This window comes from Glandiceps talaboti, chromosome 10, assembly GCF_964340395.1.
Source record: "Glandiceps talaboti chromosome 10, keGlaTala1.1, whole genome shotgun sequence".
NCBI classification, from domain to species: domain Eukaryota; kingdom Metazoa; phylum Hemichordata; class Enteropneusta; family Spengelidae; genus Glandiceps; species Glandiceps talaboti.
Window position 1 is genome coordinate 7,156,802 of NC_135558.1, and position 19,445 is coordinate 7,176,246.

Below are 19,445 nucleotides of genomic sequence, written 5' to 3' on the forward strand. Positions count from 1 at the left end.
TATTTTGTATTGGGTCTTGTTGCAGTCTTACACTAATCTCATTCTGGTTTTAATCTAGGTGTATCAATAATTGTGGTATGAAAGTCAACCCGTCCAGTGTTTTAACATTGAATTCATCATGTGATAGTTGTAGTAAAAAAGAGTGGAATGAAGTGATGACGTTTCTTTGGACTCTGGAGCTTTATGAAAGTGTCAATGGAAAATTTGTTACTCTTCAGGATATTGAGTCCTGGACATCGACTGGTGAGTTATTTTTACCTTCCGTAAGAGACATTCTGTTATGCTTTTGTCTTTGTCTGTGTCTGTGTCTGTGTCTGTGTCTGTGTCTGTGTCTGTGACTTAATCTGTCTGTCTGTCTGTCTGTCTGTCTGTCTATATTATATAATTTACCTTATGAATGATATTCTTGTCACATTCAGTGCTAGTTTTGTCTGTGCATTGAATTTGGTTCTGTTCCCTTAATCATTGAGCTGTATACATAAACGTTAGATTATATTTAGTTGCATTGAGGTTTAATTTACGTTGACAGTTACTCATATTAAAACCATCTATGACATATTTTGCAAGATGTGCAGTCTCATGCCACCCTATCAGCCACCATAAAAGAAGAGGACCGATTTGACACACCTGACACGACATAATAAGCATGCATGGATATTTTGAACCACTGCTGTTAAAACAATGAACAAGTCATAGCATGGATGTAACCAGCTAGAGACTGTTTGGTTTTATTTTACAGGTGTCACAGCCTCGGGCATATCGATAAAACCGGGCTATCTACAAGATGCAGCAAGATATAGATTCCGTGTTTATGCTACCCTGGATGGCAAGACAGGATATATTGAAATAGAGTTTGTCACAAATATATCACCATATGATGGTTGGTGTAGAGTAAGTCCAAACAGTGGTAAGTATATAGTCGTCAACAAATTTAGAAGTAGTCTTTACTACGTGAAAGACTAAATTATCATAAAGTATATCATGAAATATACAACTGATTCGAAATATTGTTCACACCCATTGCAGACATTAATTCATGTATAGATGAAGAGAGCAATTGGCTAGGCAGTGCTTATTATTGTATTCGGACGATAATCCGTAATGTTTTTCCATTCCTTGTTGCTTTAGGTTACGTATTAGAGACAGAGTTTGAAATTATCTGTTATGATTGGATGGATGAAGGTGTAAACAGACTAACCAAGCCCGATCCAGATAAAGGAGATGAACCCTCTACTAACTATGGTCTATTGTATGAGTTTCGCAGCAGACATCCAGGTAAGATTGTCTACTACGAATTAAATGGTCATTGCGTTTCATGAAAAGTGATATTGTCTAAATGAAGTATCATAATTAAATGCTGGTGTGATTAGCTGTTGAAGATATTTGTATGTACCTGCACACAGTGTACCATGAACAAACTTTTACTCTTCTGGCAATGATAATACAGTTTAAAGCTAATCATCAATAACAGAGCCCAAACTTTTCCAAAATAACTCGCTAAATGCAATTTGATATAAATGTGTGTATAGTATGTCCTCATTTAGGATCTCATTATGAATATCTCTATATTACAATTATATTACTGATATGTTTTCCCTTCAGTTTTATTGCATTTTACCCAAATCCCCATAAAACCATGTTATTTCAACTTAACGTTTGTTTTGTTTGTTTGTTGATATTTTTGTTTTATCTCCATTTTCATGTTTTGTTTGTGTAGGCTTTGAATACAGTGATGTGTTCTACTATGGGGCTGACCCATATTGTCCACCTTCTAAGTTACCCTTGGGAAATCCAGACCTATACATTGATATTCGTGTTTATGACTCACTTGGAGATTTCACAGAGTTGTCTCTTGTTGTTCAGGTAATGTCAACCCAGCAATCTGTTGTCCATTATGAGTAAAAGACTTGTCGCAGCACTGCCTTTTATTTCTGAATTGCTAAAATCTTTTGGCAGGACTTGAACAGCGATTGTGCCCCAGGCAAGTCAGCTGTATAACTTTGAACCTGGAATATTCATGAGAGAGGTTTTACACTGAAGGGTATAGGCACTCAGGACTCATACATGTTAAGTGTGCAACTTTAATAGACTAGTATATTATTTCTACTGACTCCCATGATGCAATAGCCCATATACCCTAAGGCACAACATCAACCTGCATATCTGAAATCGCATTCCATTAGTAATTGTAGATGGTGTAGCATCACGAAATGATCGACTCTCCAGAACCCATATTAGTTTATGAAAATGTCTCCATTTCCTGGAGTGGCGTTCGCCTTTAAAGTATAACTTAGAATACATTATTTTGTATAGGTTCAGAGCAGACCAGATCCAAGTGGCTGTCGAACCGATGACATTCTACACAAGACCACAGGAGAGAAGTGTGAATTAAATACATTATCTGGATGGGGTAATACTGGTGCTGTATCTCAGTTAGTGATGGCAATATCGTCAGAGTTGAATGCTGACAGTAGTGATGGACCTCTTGGGGTGAGTAAACATCAAAATGAGTCTGTCGTCATTTTATCGGTCACATGGAACACCTGAAACATAATAACAAATATCTGTACAGACAGACATAAAGGAAAATAAGCAAGACAATTTTTGTATGTGTTCCATTTTCAGACTGTGGATATAAGTTCAACTACTACCCCATCAACTGATGCTGTGCCTGTAGGTGGACCAACCTGTTATAACACAGGGACTGACATACATGAGAAGAAGATGTCAATTCGTGAAAACATGTTACGTACAATTAATGACGTGTCTAGTACAGTACAGACTATAAGTTCAGCTCAGCAAATAGCTGCAGCGTTGAGAGATGTAACTGATAGACCAGATGAGATAATAGAAAATAGTAGGGTAAGTACCACACACGTCAAGTTGAACACGTTTGGACAAAAACTATGGAATTGATATCCAGGTCCTTGTAGGTCTCAACAAACGTGTCTACATCATTGATTCTTGGATGGTCGAAATATGAGTCACAACATTCGAAATCGCCATTTTTTCCTGATTTTTTTTCTAATGCTTGGAGAAGGGATAATGATATCCCAATATTTTTCATTCAACCAGAAAATTCTTGTGTCACTGCTCATCTTCAACTCGTAGTTACAAGGTCATTACTTTTTCCTTGTCTAAATAAAGCCATTTTGGGGGGAAATATATCATTATTCGGCTATACTGTTGCCACATATCTATATTCCTAGATTCTGATCAACTTTCTGTGTGCATTTAATTTCTTCATGGCATCGTCATGTTTAATGGACTTTGCATTAAATAGAAGCATTTGTATGTATCTATATATGTGTACCAACAAAGTTTAAACTCTGGTAATACCAAAGGAGATATCGGGTCATACAAAACAAACATGTTATAATCGATATGTCGATATGTTTATTTGAGTTTGACTAGAAGAAGTCAACAAATTGTGTTGTCTAACATAAAGTCTTTATTGTACCTTAAAGATTTCAATCCTTTTGTATATCTACAGCACCTTGCCATTGATTCAATGGACAAGATAACACAGCGGTTATCAAAGACAAGCTCAACATCAGATCAAGACATTGTGGCTTGTAAAGGTAGTTTGTTTAAATTATTTATTTTATTACCACTGAGCAACCTTCAGGTAGTAAAAATTACAATTTTCTGTGGCATGAGTCAGATTATTTATCGACACACAGTCGATTACACAACTCCCATAATGTATACCAATGACTTTTTGTGCTGTGTTTATCAATGTAATTATTTTAGCTGATGAAATTGTTTGTTTTTCATCTGTGATAAATGTGCCAAACTGTTTATAAATTGAGTAAAGATTTCTGTCTGAAGAGATGTTAGCTATGGCATTACAAATTTAGCTAAATTGCATCATGGGACTTGTAAAATATACAACTTTAAAATAAAAATGGATTTTTCAATAATTCATAACAACTATTACATTGTATTTCTCCATCTACAATCTAAAGTGGTCATATGGATGAGGATTTGGTATTTATTTTGGATTTTTAATTTATAAAATTATTTATCATGGCTTCCTACTTGAAAAATCAATGTGAAACAACATATGTCAAGTCCTTGTATGTTACTCAATGAATTGCAAAATACTAATAAATGTTTTAAATGTTTGTTATTGTACATACAATAACAAACTTTTTACACATTTTTAGCACTTTGTTATGTATTGAGTTACAAACACAGACTTGGTCAATGTTGTTTCACATTGATTTCTCAAGTAGCAAGCCATAATAAAATTGTTATAAATTAAAAATCCAAAATAAATATCAAATCCTCATCCATATGACCACTTTAACATGTGAATGTAAATAGAACATAAGTGTACTTGTAGGATCAGATATAGACAAAATGAAATTATTTAATTTTTTTTTATATAAATAGACCTAATATATGGGTTAGGTAATGTTATTGAAGCAGGTGCACTGCAGTATAGTGAACACTACATAGCCAGAGATGTTAAATTGGTACAGAATACTACTAGTACGGAAAAAGATGATGATGAAGAAGATGATTTGGAATATCTTACAGAATCTGCAACTGTAAGTTTCTTTTTAAAGTGGCCATGTGGATGATGATTGGGTATTTATTTTGGATTTTCAATTTTTACAAATTTTTTATCATGGCGTCCTATTTGAAAAAATAAATTAAATGTGAAACAACATATGCCAAGTCCTTGTTTGTAACTCAATGAATTGTAAAAGACTGCTTAATGTGTAAAATGTTTGTTGCACGTACAATAACACACTTTTTTTATACTTTTTTTAAATAGCTTTTTGCAATGTATTAAGTTACAAACATTGACTTACTCTTTGTTGTTTGATTTTTCAAGTAGGAAGTCATGCTAAAATTGTTTTATAAAAATAAATAACACCCCCCCCCCCCCCATACCCAATCCTCATCCATATGGCCACTTTAGAAGTATCATTATATTGAACCAATTCTCTATAGTGGATGAACGTTTGGTGAAGTTTAATAGAAACCAATGAAACTAGAATGGAATTTCCAATTACTAAAAAAGCAAACATGATCATTAATATTCATCATGATAGGTTTTGTGAAACTGAAAATTTGATTGCAATAAGTGTAAAGTACAAGGTGATTTAAAAATCTTAAACTGTATCTGACTACAGATTGGTTTTGACATGAATAACATATCCTGTGTTGTAAATAAAAGTTTATCTCAATAATCTGATGAAAATATACTGTGGAGTGTATATGTAGACCTGATAAATGTAATCTCCACACAGCCAGCCAACTAGGGATGATTTCAAACCTACAATATTGCCCTACCAGCAACATACATATATTATTGCCTCAGTTGCTGTTCTAGCAGATAGATAGAAGCGGTTTTATTATCTGTATACAGTGAGAGTATGATTGACAACAGCATCTTTTCAAAGTGTATGTTTAGACAAGAAGTATTTACTGAGAGCCAGTGTTAGTTATATCTACCCAAAATGGGAAGTGGTTGTAAGTATGAAAGGAATATTAAAAGCATATTATGCATTATTTTTGTGTTTTGAACTGTTGCCCTGAGAGGTATGTAATCTGATTGAACTTTAAGTATGATGTAAATATTTATTTTGGGTAGATGTATCTGTAACTTGTAGCAAATAGTTTCCAGTCTCAACAAACACAAATCCCTACTGAAATATATTCCCCAGAATTTCTGTTCAGACTCTTTTGTGGCCATACAACAGTTCAAAGGGTCACAAACAAAAAATGAATCGTCAGTGTTTCACAATTTTAATGTTCGTTCTGTTTGAATACAGGTCCAGGGCGTCACTAACAAAGCATTGAAAGTAGTCCATGATGTTGCCATGGTAGCTCTAAATGGTAGGATCGTGGAACAAGATCAACTTTTCATGGAATCTAGAACGATCGATTTGTACCTCATGCGAGATATTCCTGCACGACTTGAAAATAGTACTATCACAATCAAACATGGCAGTTTCATCCTTCCACAAATTCACAGCTTACCGGAAACTCAAGAAGGGTTCCTAAACCTAGAGGTAGGACTTAGTGTATTTATTTTTTCTTAAAATGTCAGTCTAACTAATTTCAGGTCTCATAATTTGAGTTGATGCAGCTGTTAGTTGTAATTATTAGAATCAATGAAAATTTGTACAAATTGTGAAAAATCTTGTCAACAACTTGAAACAAAAATGCAGAAAGGCAACTTTTTAAAAGCAATGAGAAAGCATAAAATATGTGGAAAAGACTTAAAATGTATTCTCTATCACGCTCCCTCCCTCCCTCCCTCCCTCCCTCCCTCTCTCCCTTCTCTCTCTCTCTCTCTCTCTCTCTCTCTCTCTCTCTCTCTCTCTCTCTCTCTCTCTCTCTCTCTCTCTCTCTCTCTCTCTCTCTCTCTCTCTCTCTCTCTCTCTCTCTCTCTCTCTCTCTCTCTCTCTCTCTCTCTCTCCCCCCAATATTGTCACCAACAAAACTTCACATTACCATAACTTTTTTACTCTCCCATTCGTTCTCAAAGGTGATTGATATGAGAGAAAATTACTTTAGTTGGGATGACACTTCTCATTCCGTTCAGTCGTCAGTTATTGGTTTATCATTCACCGATCCTTACAAGCAAGCTGTACCTGTTCACGATACTGCTGATCCCTATGAGATTGTATTCGACTCTGTGCCCTATATGGACTACCAAGAAATGGAAGTTGAGTTTATTGGAGACCCAAATGATAAAGATCATCTTTACTTCTTGAATGTAACAGTTGACACTGCAAATAGTTCTGTCAGTATCATTATTCACCCAAGTGATCCTTTAGTACAATATCACGCTTATGTCAAATATGAAGGTTTTCCATCAGTTGAAGCATCAGATCTTAATACAACGATACCCCATGACCTTAACCTGACTGATGATGAATTGGATGGACTTGATGAATCTGTTATCAATGAATTACAGTTTACTGTGTTCTTACCTAGTGACTACATTGTATTGAGGGGTATTTATATGCTGGCATTACAAGAAATAGGTTAGTGTAACTACTTTTTGTTGTTTACTTTAATAAAAACTACTTTTTTTGCAAAGAAAGTGAGGAAAATCCTCCAACGTAAGAAATGAGAATTGATAATGATAGTTTCTTGTATTCTGATACAATGAAGTGGTTTAGGTAAAATGGAAATGCATTGGCTACATGGATGCAACCATGATTGGTTTGTGTAGATGAGGATATGATATAACATGATGGATACAGTTCTAACACGTGTAACACTAATGTCTTTCTTGCAGCTGTTATCTCTTATGTGGTGACAAAGGAACGCAAATATTATTGAAAACTATACACAACTGAGACTGAAAATATAATATTTCTGAACTGTTGCCAACTAACAATGTCTCAAAGGTTCAAAGGTCAGCAGAACAAGATGGTGACTGACAATTATATCAGCAGCAGCCCAAAAATAGCTTGGTTTAAATAATTTATCTGTGGTTTTGTACCATTCACTTTATTGTATGCAGTTTGAAAAATTCTGAATAATTTGAATATTTTGAATTCACATTATGCATGATTATTATTTAATATCTTCAGTTTCGTAAAAATAAGATTCATGAACTTACTTTTAATCTAACAAGTCTTCTACGAGAAGTGGGTAATATATCAAACAGTTTCAGTTTTACATAAAATGTCTGCATTATCAGCAAATCAATAATTTCTGCTTTTCTTTTTTGTTGATGTCATTGAATGGGAAAAAAATGGTTGGATTCTGGCAGTACTGAATGCCACTGACATCACCAGTACAACGGCTAGTGAGATAGATGTAACAACGCAAGCAAATATGACAGAAGAAGTAATGTCTACGTATCCAACAACAACGTTGAGGTCATCTACCAGCTATGCAACAACGTCAAATTCTTCAAATATAAGTTATATTGATAGTAATGTAACAACAACAATACCAACTGTGTCATCCCATGCGTTAGAAAATGGAAATAATATAACTCATAATTTCACCATCACACTTTTCGCATATGGTTGTCGCTACTGGGATGTTGAAAGTCAAACTTGGAGCACGGATGGTTGTCGGGTAAGTCTCAACTAACTACTACATTGTACATTTTTTTGATATTTTCATTTATAGTCCTTTCAGATTGTTGATATTGTTATTTTCAGTATCATGCTCAGGCATTCTCTCTCTCTTTTTTATATGCAAGTTTCAATACTTTTTAGTTTTAGTAAATTTGTTTTCTAACTTTTTTATTTTTTATAGGTCAGTCCAAGGTCAAATTCCAAATTCAGTCGATGTCTATGCGATCATCTGACCTCATTTGGAGCTGATTTTTTTGTTCCGCCGAACACAATTAACTTCAAGGAACTCAGTTTTTCTGACTTCAAGGACAATGTTGCTGTGCTTATCATGGTCTTAATAATTATTGCTTTGTATATATTAATGTACCTTTGGGCTCGACGGGCAGATAAGCAAGACTTGATCAAGGTAACAGAAATACATAGTTAGCAATGATGATAAACATGTATAATTGTTCTTCAATTATGTGTAAATTTTATTCATGGCAGGACATTTTTTGGTCAACATCAGTTATTTTCTCATTGAACAACATAAGTCCTGCTTTGCTCAAAGTGTTTCTGTAAAATTCAATAAACTGATGGGAGATGTACTAGAATGTGGTTATATTGTGAAGTCAGTGAGTTTTGCAGATTTATTACCATTTACGTTGTTTTTTAAAGGGTGTACTATGTTTAGTAGCACTGTCACACAATACTTGTATCGGGTATCACGTCCATAAATATCAACTTGGTTACATCACATTTACCAATGGAACGAATAAGCCTAGATTGATCAAAAATCACTTCATAGTGAAGGTAGTGTAGTGGTTTAGAGAGGCACTGTACTCAACCATAGTGGAGGCATAGCTGATTTATATACTAAATGTTTACACATACCTAACCAAAAGATGGGTTTATAGCTGGAAAAAGTCTCAGGTGTGCAGCATGAGTAATTGACAGACAGTTTCATTGTGACAGACTTTGCAATAGGTTGGACATTTTCAATGTACGTCACTTCAGCCTATGTGCTGAGATGTTTTGATCAATGTCTTCTCTCATACTGATAAGTAAAAGTGACGGAAACCAAAACATTTTATCATGTTTAACATGCATATTTTTATTAAAAATAGTTAAATCCACAGGGTATCTTTTCCCTTTAACAAATCTGTATACCCTTTGACTTTGTTCAAACTGTCCTGTCCATATATTTTATTGTATCAATAGCATAGCATGATCCTCCAAATTAGATGATCCGACTAATTAAAATAGTGAAATAATTTATGAGGTACGGTCATATTTTTATCCCTGTTTTATAACATATTTGCAGTGGGCAGTTTTTCCGTTGGTTGATAATAAAGATGATGACGACTACCTGTACCAAATATCTGCAGTGACTGGTCTTCGAAGTGGTGCCTCTACAAAGTCAAAGATACGTTTTCAAGTGTTTGGCAGAAATGACGATACTGATGTACGAATCTTACATGATGGCCAGAGAGAGGTAATTGTACATAATATAGCATGTACATGTTGTAGATTCACAGAAATTAAAAAGAATGATAACTTGAATCAAAACTTGGTCAAGAGAGCGAACAATTGTATGATAATGATGGCCAGGATAAATGTTATAATGCTACATATCTTATACTTTAAAGTGGCCATATGAAGATGAGGATTTTGTATTTATTTTGGATTTTTAATTTATAAAACTATTTTATCAAGGATTCCCACTTGAAAAATCAATGTGAAACAACATATGTCAAGTCCTTGTTTGTAACTCAATAAATTGCAAAAAGATTAATAAATGTGTAAAATCTTTGTTATTGTACGTATGGTAACAAACTTTTTACACATTTCTTTAGCTTTTGAGCTACAAACATAGACTAGATCAGTGTTGTTTCACATTGATTTTTCCAAGATAAAATTGTTTTATAAATTAAAAATCCAAAATAAATACCAAATCCTCATCCATATGGCCACTTTAAGTACATGTATATATGAACCTAATCTACTCATTTTCACAGTTGTTTGACCGTGGCAACATTGACAACTTTTTAATGGCAGTCAACAAGCCTCTTGGTGATATTTTGTTTATACGTATATGGCATGACAACTCTGGACATGGAGAATACCGTTCATGGTTTCTTAACCAGATAGAAATTATAGACATACAGACAAGTGAGAGGTGAGTATATACAATATAAATTGATAGGTTATTATTCATATTGAAGTAGATCACATGAAATTCCCTAATGGACACTTGCGTACATAGTAACCCATTGACAAGGGTCAAGCTAAACCTGTGATTTGCCTAACAACACATCGTTCGCAGCAGAAGTTATGAGAAATGTCAGTAGTGAATCATGTGTTATTTCTGAATCAAGAAATAGTCGTACATAGCATATTAAGCTTTCATAATAAGCTAGTAACGATAAGTTTATTAATATTGACAACCAATTCCAAATATGAATGTAACACATTCATTTCATTCAGTGACACAAACATTTCCTTAATGTAGATATGAGATAATTGACAAAAAAAGTTAAAGTAAATGATTTAATGTAGACAAATTAGTACATTTACAAATATCAGGATTCATCTTTGATTTTAAAGACATGTGATACTTAAAACAAAAATAAAGCTAGATTTCTGAGATGTTGGCTATCTTCTTTGTTTACATCAAATGGTTCCATAAGTTTAGATTTTTGTAGAGTAATCAAAACACGAATATTATAAAGTTGTAATGTGACCGTAATTACTCACTCTTGCCTTGGATTTACACACCTTTTTTGGGGAGACACTATTGGTTTAGGATGTATGTATGGCAATTACTTTTATCTAAATTAAAATTAATATTTAAAAAAAAAAATCCTCAATTAGCTTTCATTGTTTTAAATAAGTTGTCTTTTGGACGAGCTTTTTAATATATTAAAAATGCTTACTTTGGTAATGTTTACAATAAAGAATAGTTACACAGTGCTATATATTGCTGATTTAGCATTCAAGCTTTTTGACAAAATTGTGGCAGTCTCAAAGCTTCGTCGCCTGCTTATCACTTTTACATGCTTATCAAAGATAGGTGTCCATATATGAAAACCTTAATGCTGTTGTTGCTTTATCAACTCAATTCTTTGAAAGCTTATTAACGAATTGAGTATCATTTACTGTGTCATTTACAGGTTTCAATGACTTTATCATTTACAGGTTTCATTTCCTTTGTGATCAGTGGTTTGCTGTTGATGAACAGGATGGTAAAATTGAACGTATTCTTCCAGCAGCTGGACGATATAATCTGATACAGTTTTCTCACTTGTTCTATACAAGCACACGTAAAAACCTGTCTGAAAACCATCTCTGGTTTTCTGTTTTATCGCGCCCATTTCGAAGCTCATTCAATCGAGTTCAACGTATGGCATGCTGCTTTTCGCTGATCTTTCTCACCATGATTGCAGGGGCAATGTTTTATCAGGACTCGGAGGAGGATGCTGAAAAACTCAAAAGTGGGAAAGGACTTAAACTTGGCCCTATCAGATTATCATTCAAAGAGATCTATGTTGGCTTTATCAGCATTTTAATTACATCTCCTGTGAGTCTGATTATCATTCACTTATTCCGTAATAGTGAACCCATTCCTGGTAACCAATCATTATTCTATGGATGGCGTCAACTCAAAAGAATGCTTAAGACACGTAGAAGGAACAACAAACAGGGGGCATACTTTGAAGATGATCAAGACATTGTAAATGTCACAAAAACGAAAACCAGCAAGAACAGATTATCATGGTATTGGTTATACATAGCTTGGACCTTAGTGTTTTTGTCGATTACAGTTCCCTCGGTTTTTATTATCATGTACAGTATGCAGTGGAAAGGTGAAAAGTCGAATCGTTGGTTAACATCTATGGCAGTTTCTCTTATCAACTCCTTACTTATTACAGAACCATTAAAGGTAGGGTACGACATGTAACTATTGGTGCATTATGTGGTGTGGAAGGGGCAGGGAGTGGACTGCTGGTGTGCATTGATTGAACATGTTTAGATGCCTTTTTAGGTTAACACGACCTTCAAAAACATGTCTCTATTGAAATATTTCAAGATTAAATATTTTGAGATAGTAAGCAAGAGTGTCTATAGAGATAACAAATATAAAAGGTATATGCATTGTTGTTTAATCACTTTGAATCCCAAATGAAAAGGTAAATGGAATGATCACCTTTAATAACTAGCATTTATTAGGAAACTGAATTTATACCATGCAGGCAAAACAGAAGTGTCATGTATGTCAATGACTTCTGATTAAATCTGGTTGATTAGTTAGATTATTAATTTGCATAATGCAGAGAGTTCTATTGGTGATTGTGTCATGGTGGTCAATTTTATTAGTTTGATAAATTGTTGAGACGAAAATTACTAGTATGAAAGTAAACTTTTGCCAAACTTTTGTGCCAAATACAAATAGAAAATTAATACCCAAGATTTTTTCAACGGCACACATTAGTCTTTGTGGACAACAGATTGACACACAACTTAGAACACATGACTTTATGGACATGTGGGGAATAAGATATAGCTTTGATATAATGTTTGACCAACACAGATGAATTGTCATGTGAAAGTGGTCATATGGATGATGGTATATTATTTTGGATTTTTAATTCTTATTCAACTCTTCTATGTTTTCCTACATGAAAAAAACCAATGTGAAGCACCATATACTAAAGCCTTGCTTGTAACTCAAAAAATTGAAAAACATTAAAAAATTTTTTAAAATATTTGTTATTGTATAAGAAACTTTTTACACAATTTTTAGCTTTTCACTATTTACTGAGTTACAAATAAGTATTTGGTTGATACTGTTTTACACTTTTTGTTCAAATAGGAAGACATACTAGAATTGTTTTAAGAATTAAAAAATCCAAAATAAATACCATTTGTCATGCATATGGCCACTTGAAAATTATCACTACTTCCTTTTAGGTTGTTATGTTGACTTTTATCGTGTCGCTGATATTTAAGAAGCCAACGGAGGAAGATGATAAAGAAGAGGACATTATAATGCTAGAGAAAATAAAGATACAAACAGAAGATGATGACAGTGACTTAGAAGGTATGAGGTGAATTTAGTTATCTTTGAAATAATATTGATATAGAAAAATTATGTTGATGATGAAATACATAATTGTATAACTAGCAACAGTTTTGAAAGTAGAAGTGTGTTATTTGCATTTGAGAGAAATGACTTTAGAGGTATTTAAAGTAATAATTTTTGTTTATCTTTTCAGTGGACAGGGTTCCGATATTTCCATATTTTCTAAAAAGGGCACTGTATGCGTTAAAAAGTCTTCACATAGTGTCAGATTTCACATTTGTAATTGTAGAAAAATTACTTCAGATGCATTATATACTTCAGAGATATTAAAGGAATCATTTTCATCATTTTTAGAGCAGACGGTATTTCAATGATTTCACTATAAAATCACACACCACTTGCATAGACAATTCTTGACAGCACGTTAAATTTCCTATGGGTATATTTCAATTTATTTAATACATACTTTTTGTTGGAATTTGGTTTTACAACACTTTTACCTCAAAGATACAAAACACTTGAATGAAAAGTAAAAGTCATACTTTAGGTTTCAACAAAAGCATAGAGAAGAAGAATATCATTTATCTGCTGTAGAAGTTACTTTCTACTTTTAATTTACAATTTGCAGAGGAAGAAAGTCTCAGTGAAACGGTACACACTCGTGATTTAGAAATTCAAATGAAAAGGGTTATGTATGAAATTTTTGGATATTTCATCCTGTTAATGATTCTGCTCTCCATCGTCGACAACAATGCCGACATCAACAAACGTTACATACACCAGTCGCTGCTCAATTTGCTTGTGGATACATCACCATCGTTTCGTACTGTAAGTGCATGAAACTAGTTTATCAATTTCAGGAAATTTTGCAATATGTTCTATTGAATAATGTGACACACTGTACATTGGTAAATATTAGTGACATGACAGATGGCTTTAACAATTATAATCTGTATTTTAATACTTGATAGTTCTTTAAGTATATAAACACTTGTCTCCCAGGAAGTCCAGTGAGGGCCATCCCTCATGGGTTTAGTGTTCAGTATTGAAGCTGCAACTGGAAAATTTTTTGCAACCTAACATTAGATTACGATTCATGCAGCAATGCTCAACCCTACTTACATATGCGTATGTCCATCATGAAATCCATCCCTTTGTGATTGGTTGATCCTGTCTACTTGGTGACTATGTTTAAATCATCTCGCAGCAGTGACTAGCTAAACCTGTGCTCTCTGTGGTCTATAATATATGAATTCAAAATACATTCTGTGAATAGTTCAAATGAAGTCGAGACTGATTAAGTTGTATCTACTTGATGTGCTTGCTAAGGACATGATAAAGTATGTTGTGATGCTGAAGTAATGGCAAAGAGCTGAATAACCTTTACTGTTCTTGTGTAACAGTAAAGGGCTGACTTCCAAATCATTTGCCATCAGAGCACTAAATGGCTGATACCCAAATGACTTACTATCAGAAAATAAAGGTTGTTTTTTGGGTTGTTTTTTTGTTGTTTTTTTTTTGGGGGGGGGGGGGCGCAAATGCATTATAGGTCATACATTGATGCAAACACCTTGACTTGTTAATGTAAAGCTTGATTGACTTATGTTGATGTTATAGATTGCAAACACACAGAGAGCCTTCCAGTGGATGGATGGTGTTCTGCTGCCAGGCATGTACCCTCAAATGTCTATTTATGGTACAAAACTCAAAATAGACGAACAACAGTTTTTACATATGAGTAGAAACTATCGAGTTGGACCGCCAAGACTTCGACAACTACGTATAAAACCTGGTGAGATATGCATAATGAGGCTATTATCTGACACTTTTAATGCGTCAACATACTGAATTTGTTGGTTACAGTTTATAATACTTACATTTTATTTTTACGCCATGGGTGTCCCTTCAGGGCTGTATAGTGATATTTATTCAGAATATGAGTATATATATGCACTAGGTACAGTGTGAATAATGTTCATTCATCAGTGATGCATCAGTGATTTCGGATGGGTCATGTAAATAAAGTTTCCTACGCTGAGATTGAAAAGAAATGAAAGGTGAATTTTGGACACGTGCAGTCTTTTGTATCGATAGCATATAAAAAATGTTACAAATTTGTCATTACTAAGTTTGGTCCTTGTAGCATTGCTGATGTACTTTTGAATGTTCATCTACACATTAAATACCATGTGCATAATGGATATATGGTATAAATCAGAGAATCAACCACAACTTAGTCTTTATCATGACAGGCTTTAGAAATGACAATGGCAATACCGTGATAGGGAAAATCTCAATGAATGGTTCTCAGGTTCTTTGCTCAAGAATTAATTGCTTTGATTTGCTTTGGAAATGTATTTGTATAATGCTCCTGTGTGGAATAATGGTAGATTCTGGAATAATTATTGAGATTGTGAGAATTAGCTTTTGAGATATAAACTTTAACCATCCTAATACAACAATGTCGCTATTTAGGTGATTGTGATGTGCCAGACTCCATGGTTGGCAAAGTTAAAGAATGTAATATACCGTACTCTATTTCAAATGAGGAAGATGGAAACTTTGGTATAAAATGGAGTAATGCCAGCGCGTATAGGGAAAATGAAAGTGGCAATATCAGCCATAGCAATCCATGGCTATTCAGGTAAGTGTAATATTAGCTTATGATTTTATTTATAACTGTAAATAGTTACAGAGGCTGCAATGGATTGTATGTAATGATAACCTTATCACGGTATTTTTTTTATTGTTAGGAGTACTTTTGATCTCGGTGGAATGCCAACTGTGGGTTACATTTCTACATACGGCGGTGGTGGCTACGAAGCAGTCTTGGGTACAAGTTTAGAGGAGGCACAGAATATGACAAAATATTTGTTTGAAAACAGATGGATTGATCAGTACACTCGTGCAGTACTTGTAGAATTTACACTTTATAACGCTCAAGTGAATCTATTTACGTCTGCAATGATGATGTTGGAATATCCATCAGGTAGTGCGATCTCGACAACGTTGTCATTTCAAGTGTTCCGCCTCTACGACTTCATGGGTGGTGTCTTTTACGTCATCTTCCTGATGCTAGCTCATACTACCTATGGACTCTACCTGTTATACAACTGTTTCATGATTTTCCAAGCTTTGCGATATGATGGGAAGCAATACTTCAGTTATTTCTGGAATATTGTTGATTTTTGCCAGACATTTATTGGAATTACTCTCGTGGTGATGTACCTCATACGATATGTAATAACTCTCGCCAATGCTGGAACATTAGCAGATAGAAATGGTAAGGTATTTCTCTCTTCACTTTTGAGCAATTTGATATATAATTATATATATATATATATATATCACGTCAATAAATCATCTCACATAATCAAACACTTCAGAATTATAGGAATTGAAAAACTATGCACGCCTACCACCAACTACATGAGTCAATGTGGATTTAAAAAAACTAGATACACTCATCAATGGTATAATAGAAAACAGTAACATAGCAACCAGTAGTTAAATCAATAACATAGCAACAAGTAGTCATCAGTCTTCAACAGCTGACTGAACTTAATATTCATACCATTCCAAGACAAGATCATGATTTTACATTACAATATAGCAGCATTTATAGTGTGTCAGAACTTGATTTTTTTGACAGAACTGGAGACCCACTGATGAACAGAAGCTCAAGCTTTCAATAGTCGTTTCCTTACAAATCTGTTTTTTTTTTCTGCTATCAATTCATTCTAGGTACTGACTTCGTAAATTTCCAGTACATTGCCTTTCTGAACGAGTTGTATACTTTATTTATCGGGATCGTCATCTACGTCGAAATACTCAAATTTCTCAGACTGCTTCGCTTCAACCAACGCATTAGAATGTTGGCTGCGACTATCAAGTATGCGTCAGTCACACTGATCCCGTTCTCTATTCTATTTGGGCTCGTGTTGCTATCCTTTGCTTCATTTGGGTATATGATATTTGGACATACCATCCCACATTATCGAACTTTGATTATGTCGTTGGAGACACTACTTCAGACTTTCATTGGAAAGTTTTACTTGACAAATTTAAATGAAAGTTTGGTTGGTCCTGTTTACTTCGTATTGTTTTCTATTATATGTTTCTTTATCCTACTAAACATGCTGATATCAATCATAGCCGATGCATTCGCTGAAGTCAGAGAAGATGCATCAAAACAGAGTAATGAGTATGAGATTGTAGACTTTATGAAACAAAGGTTTATGGATAATATTCGTCAACTTTTGAAGAAAATCAAGAAGAAATTAAAAATAGGAAGTAAGTAGAACTGAAAAATACATTATGTATACAATGAAGACATATGTTAAAAAAAAAGCAATTACTAAGATTTTAGGGAATGTTTATTGGAAAGAAAGTGTATTCATTGACAGGGACAAAGTGGTTGTAATCTACGGTAATGGTGTAATCTCACTTAGTCTATCTAGCAATGGTGAAATAACAACTTAAATGTAAAGAAATGGTTAGCATAATATATACATATTGATAATGAGAAGCTTAGAAATACACTTGTAGAATTAAAGGGATTTTATTATTCACCACCACCACCACCACCACCACCACCACCACAACAACAACAACAACTACCCATTACTATTACGACCACCACCACCACCACTACTACTACTACTATTACTTCTACCCTAACCCTTAACTTTACTGTAGTATTCTTAACCCTAACCTTACTACTACTCTGACAACGACAGCAGTTGCTACTACTACTACTACTACTACTACTACTACTACTACTACTACTACTACTACTGCTGCTGCTGCTACTGCTGCTGCTGCTGCTGCTACTGCTACTGCTACTACTACTACTACATTTTATTTAATTAAAAAAACTTTTAAGAACAGCTCCTGGAAATCACTCGTACAATGATGCAAGCCTACTGATTTCAAAACATAACATTTTGATTATTTTCAACAATTTCTTTCAGAATCAAAAAGGGAGAAGAAGAGCAAAGATCCTTATGAGGTGTTAGAGCAAAAGATGGATGAAGTGCTATTGAAAATGAATATTATAATAGAGAAAACCAGTGGGTCTAGTCATAGAAATGAAGTCATTGAAGATGATAGAGATGAACCTAGTTCTAGCTATGATGTGATAGAAGATAAAATAGATGGACCTAGTTCTAGCTATGATGTGATAGAAGATAAAATAGATGAACCTAGTCCAAGCTATGAGATGGTAGAAGATGAGATAGATGAATCTAGTAGAAATGAAGTGGTAGAAGATAAAATAGATAAACCTAGTTCTAGCTATGAGGTGGTAGAAGATAAGATAGATGAATCTAGTAGTAGAAATGAAGAGGTAGAAGATAAAATAGATGAACCTAGTCCTAGCCATGATGTGGTAGAAAATAAAATAGATAAACCTAGTGATAGGAATGAAGTGGTAAAAGATAAAATAGATGAACCTGTCAAGGGGTAGAAGATAAAATAGATGATTCTAGTGATAGGAATAAAGTGGTAGAAGATAAAATAGATAAACCTAGTGATGGGAATGAAGTGGTACAAGATAAGATTAGTGAATCTATGGAAATCAAGGGGTAGAAGACAAGAAAGATGGATCTAGGAATAAAAGTGAAGTGGTAGAAGATATAGACAAACCTAGTGGAAGGGAACACAGTTTAAAATATTACAATGCTGCGGCATTACTGAATATACAAGCCGATATTTCCAAAACACACACCCAACATATAAAAAAGAAATTGAGAAACTTGTTTTATTTGAAAAATGAAATTCAAATAATGAGTTGTCAGAAAGTGTATTTGTACTTGTTTACAGCTGATAAGCTTGTTATGAGATTCAACTTTAGACTTAACTATATATGGAAAGAAAAACATCATGTATAAATTTGGATTGGACATTGTGTAGTTATAAAGAGTGTAATCATATCATACGTATATAATATTCCATATCATCTTGATATTAAATCATCAATAGTCATTTATATTAATAGAATGTGATGACGTATATTCATATGTACATTTCAAAACACTAGAACATTAATTATGTGTAGGACGTCAGACCTAAGATTTGTTTATTTATATTGATACATTTGGAATTTAGTAATCATCTTTCTCCGTATGACAATTAGATTTATTCATTACCATGTAACATGTACAACGTTGATATTAACTATTATACCATGCACACAAGCTCGGTCATTATTTTCGAACAGAAAATATAGACTGTATACCTTGGTCGTTCTACGCTATGACAAGCTGCAGTGTCTACGTCACTGGTTTTGCAGTGCTTGAAAATAATCATTTCAAATCGCC

At 33.9% G+C, this 19,445-nt stretch overlaps 1 protein-coding gene across 1 annotated transcript in view; it reads left to right on the forward strand.

Moving 5' to 3' along the window:
* The window catches only part of LOC144441329 (polycystin family receptor for egg jelly-like), a 28,738-nt gene extending 10,146 nt beyond the window's left edge, over positions 1-18,592 (forward strand). Inside the window, exons 10-31 of the mRNA XM_078130885.1 lie at positions 59-243; positions 740-907; positions 1,129-1,275; positions 1,718-1,863; positions 2,314-2,490; positions 2,626-2,862; positions 3,494-3,581; positions 4,399-4,556; positions 5,790-6,029; positions 6,509-7,010; positions 7,748-8,061; positions 8,245-8,469; positions 9,367-9,537; positions 10,061-10,221; positions 11,241-11,985; positions 13,014-13,143; positions 13,754-13,953; positions 14,743-14,917; positions 15,601-15,769; positions 15,879-16,408; positions 16,870-17,422; positions 18,109-18,592. Of these exons, the coding sequence (XP_077987011.1) occupies positions 59-243; positions 740-907; positions 1,129-1,275; positions 1,718-1,863; positions 2,314-2,490; positions 2,626-2,862; positions 3,494-3,581; positions 4,399-4,556; positions 5,790-6,029; positions 6,509-7,010; positions 7,748-8,061; positions 8,245-8,469; positions 9,367-9,537; positions 10,061-10,221; positions 11,241-11,985; positions 13,014-13,143; positions 13,754-13,953; positions 14,743-14,917; positions 15,601-15,769; positions 15,879-16,408; positions 16,870-17,422; positions 18,109-18,592 (5,905 nt within the window). The remainder of the gene's footprint in view (positions 1-58; positions 244-739; positions 908-1,128; positions 1,276-1,717; positions 1,864-2,313; positions 2,491-2,625; positions 2,863-3,493; positions 3,582-4,398; positions 4,557-5,789; positions 6,030-6,508; positions 7,011-7,747; positions 8,062-8,244; positions 8,470-9,366; positions 9,538-10,060; positions 10,222-11,240; positions 11,986-13,013; positions 13,144-13,753; positions 13,954-14,742; positions 14,918-15,600; positions 15,770-15,878; positions 16,409-16,869; positions 17,423-18,108) is intronic.
* Positions 18,593-19,445: the final 853 nt, after the last annotated feature.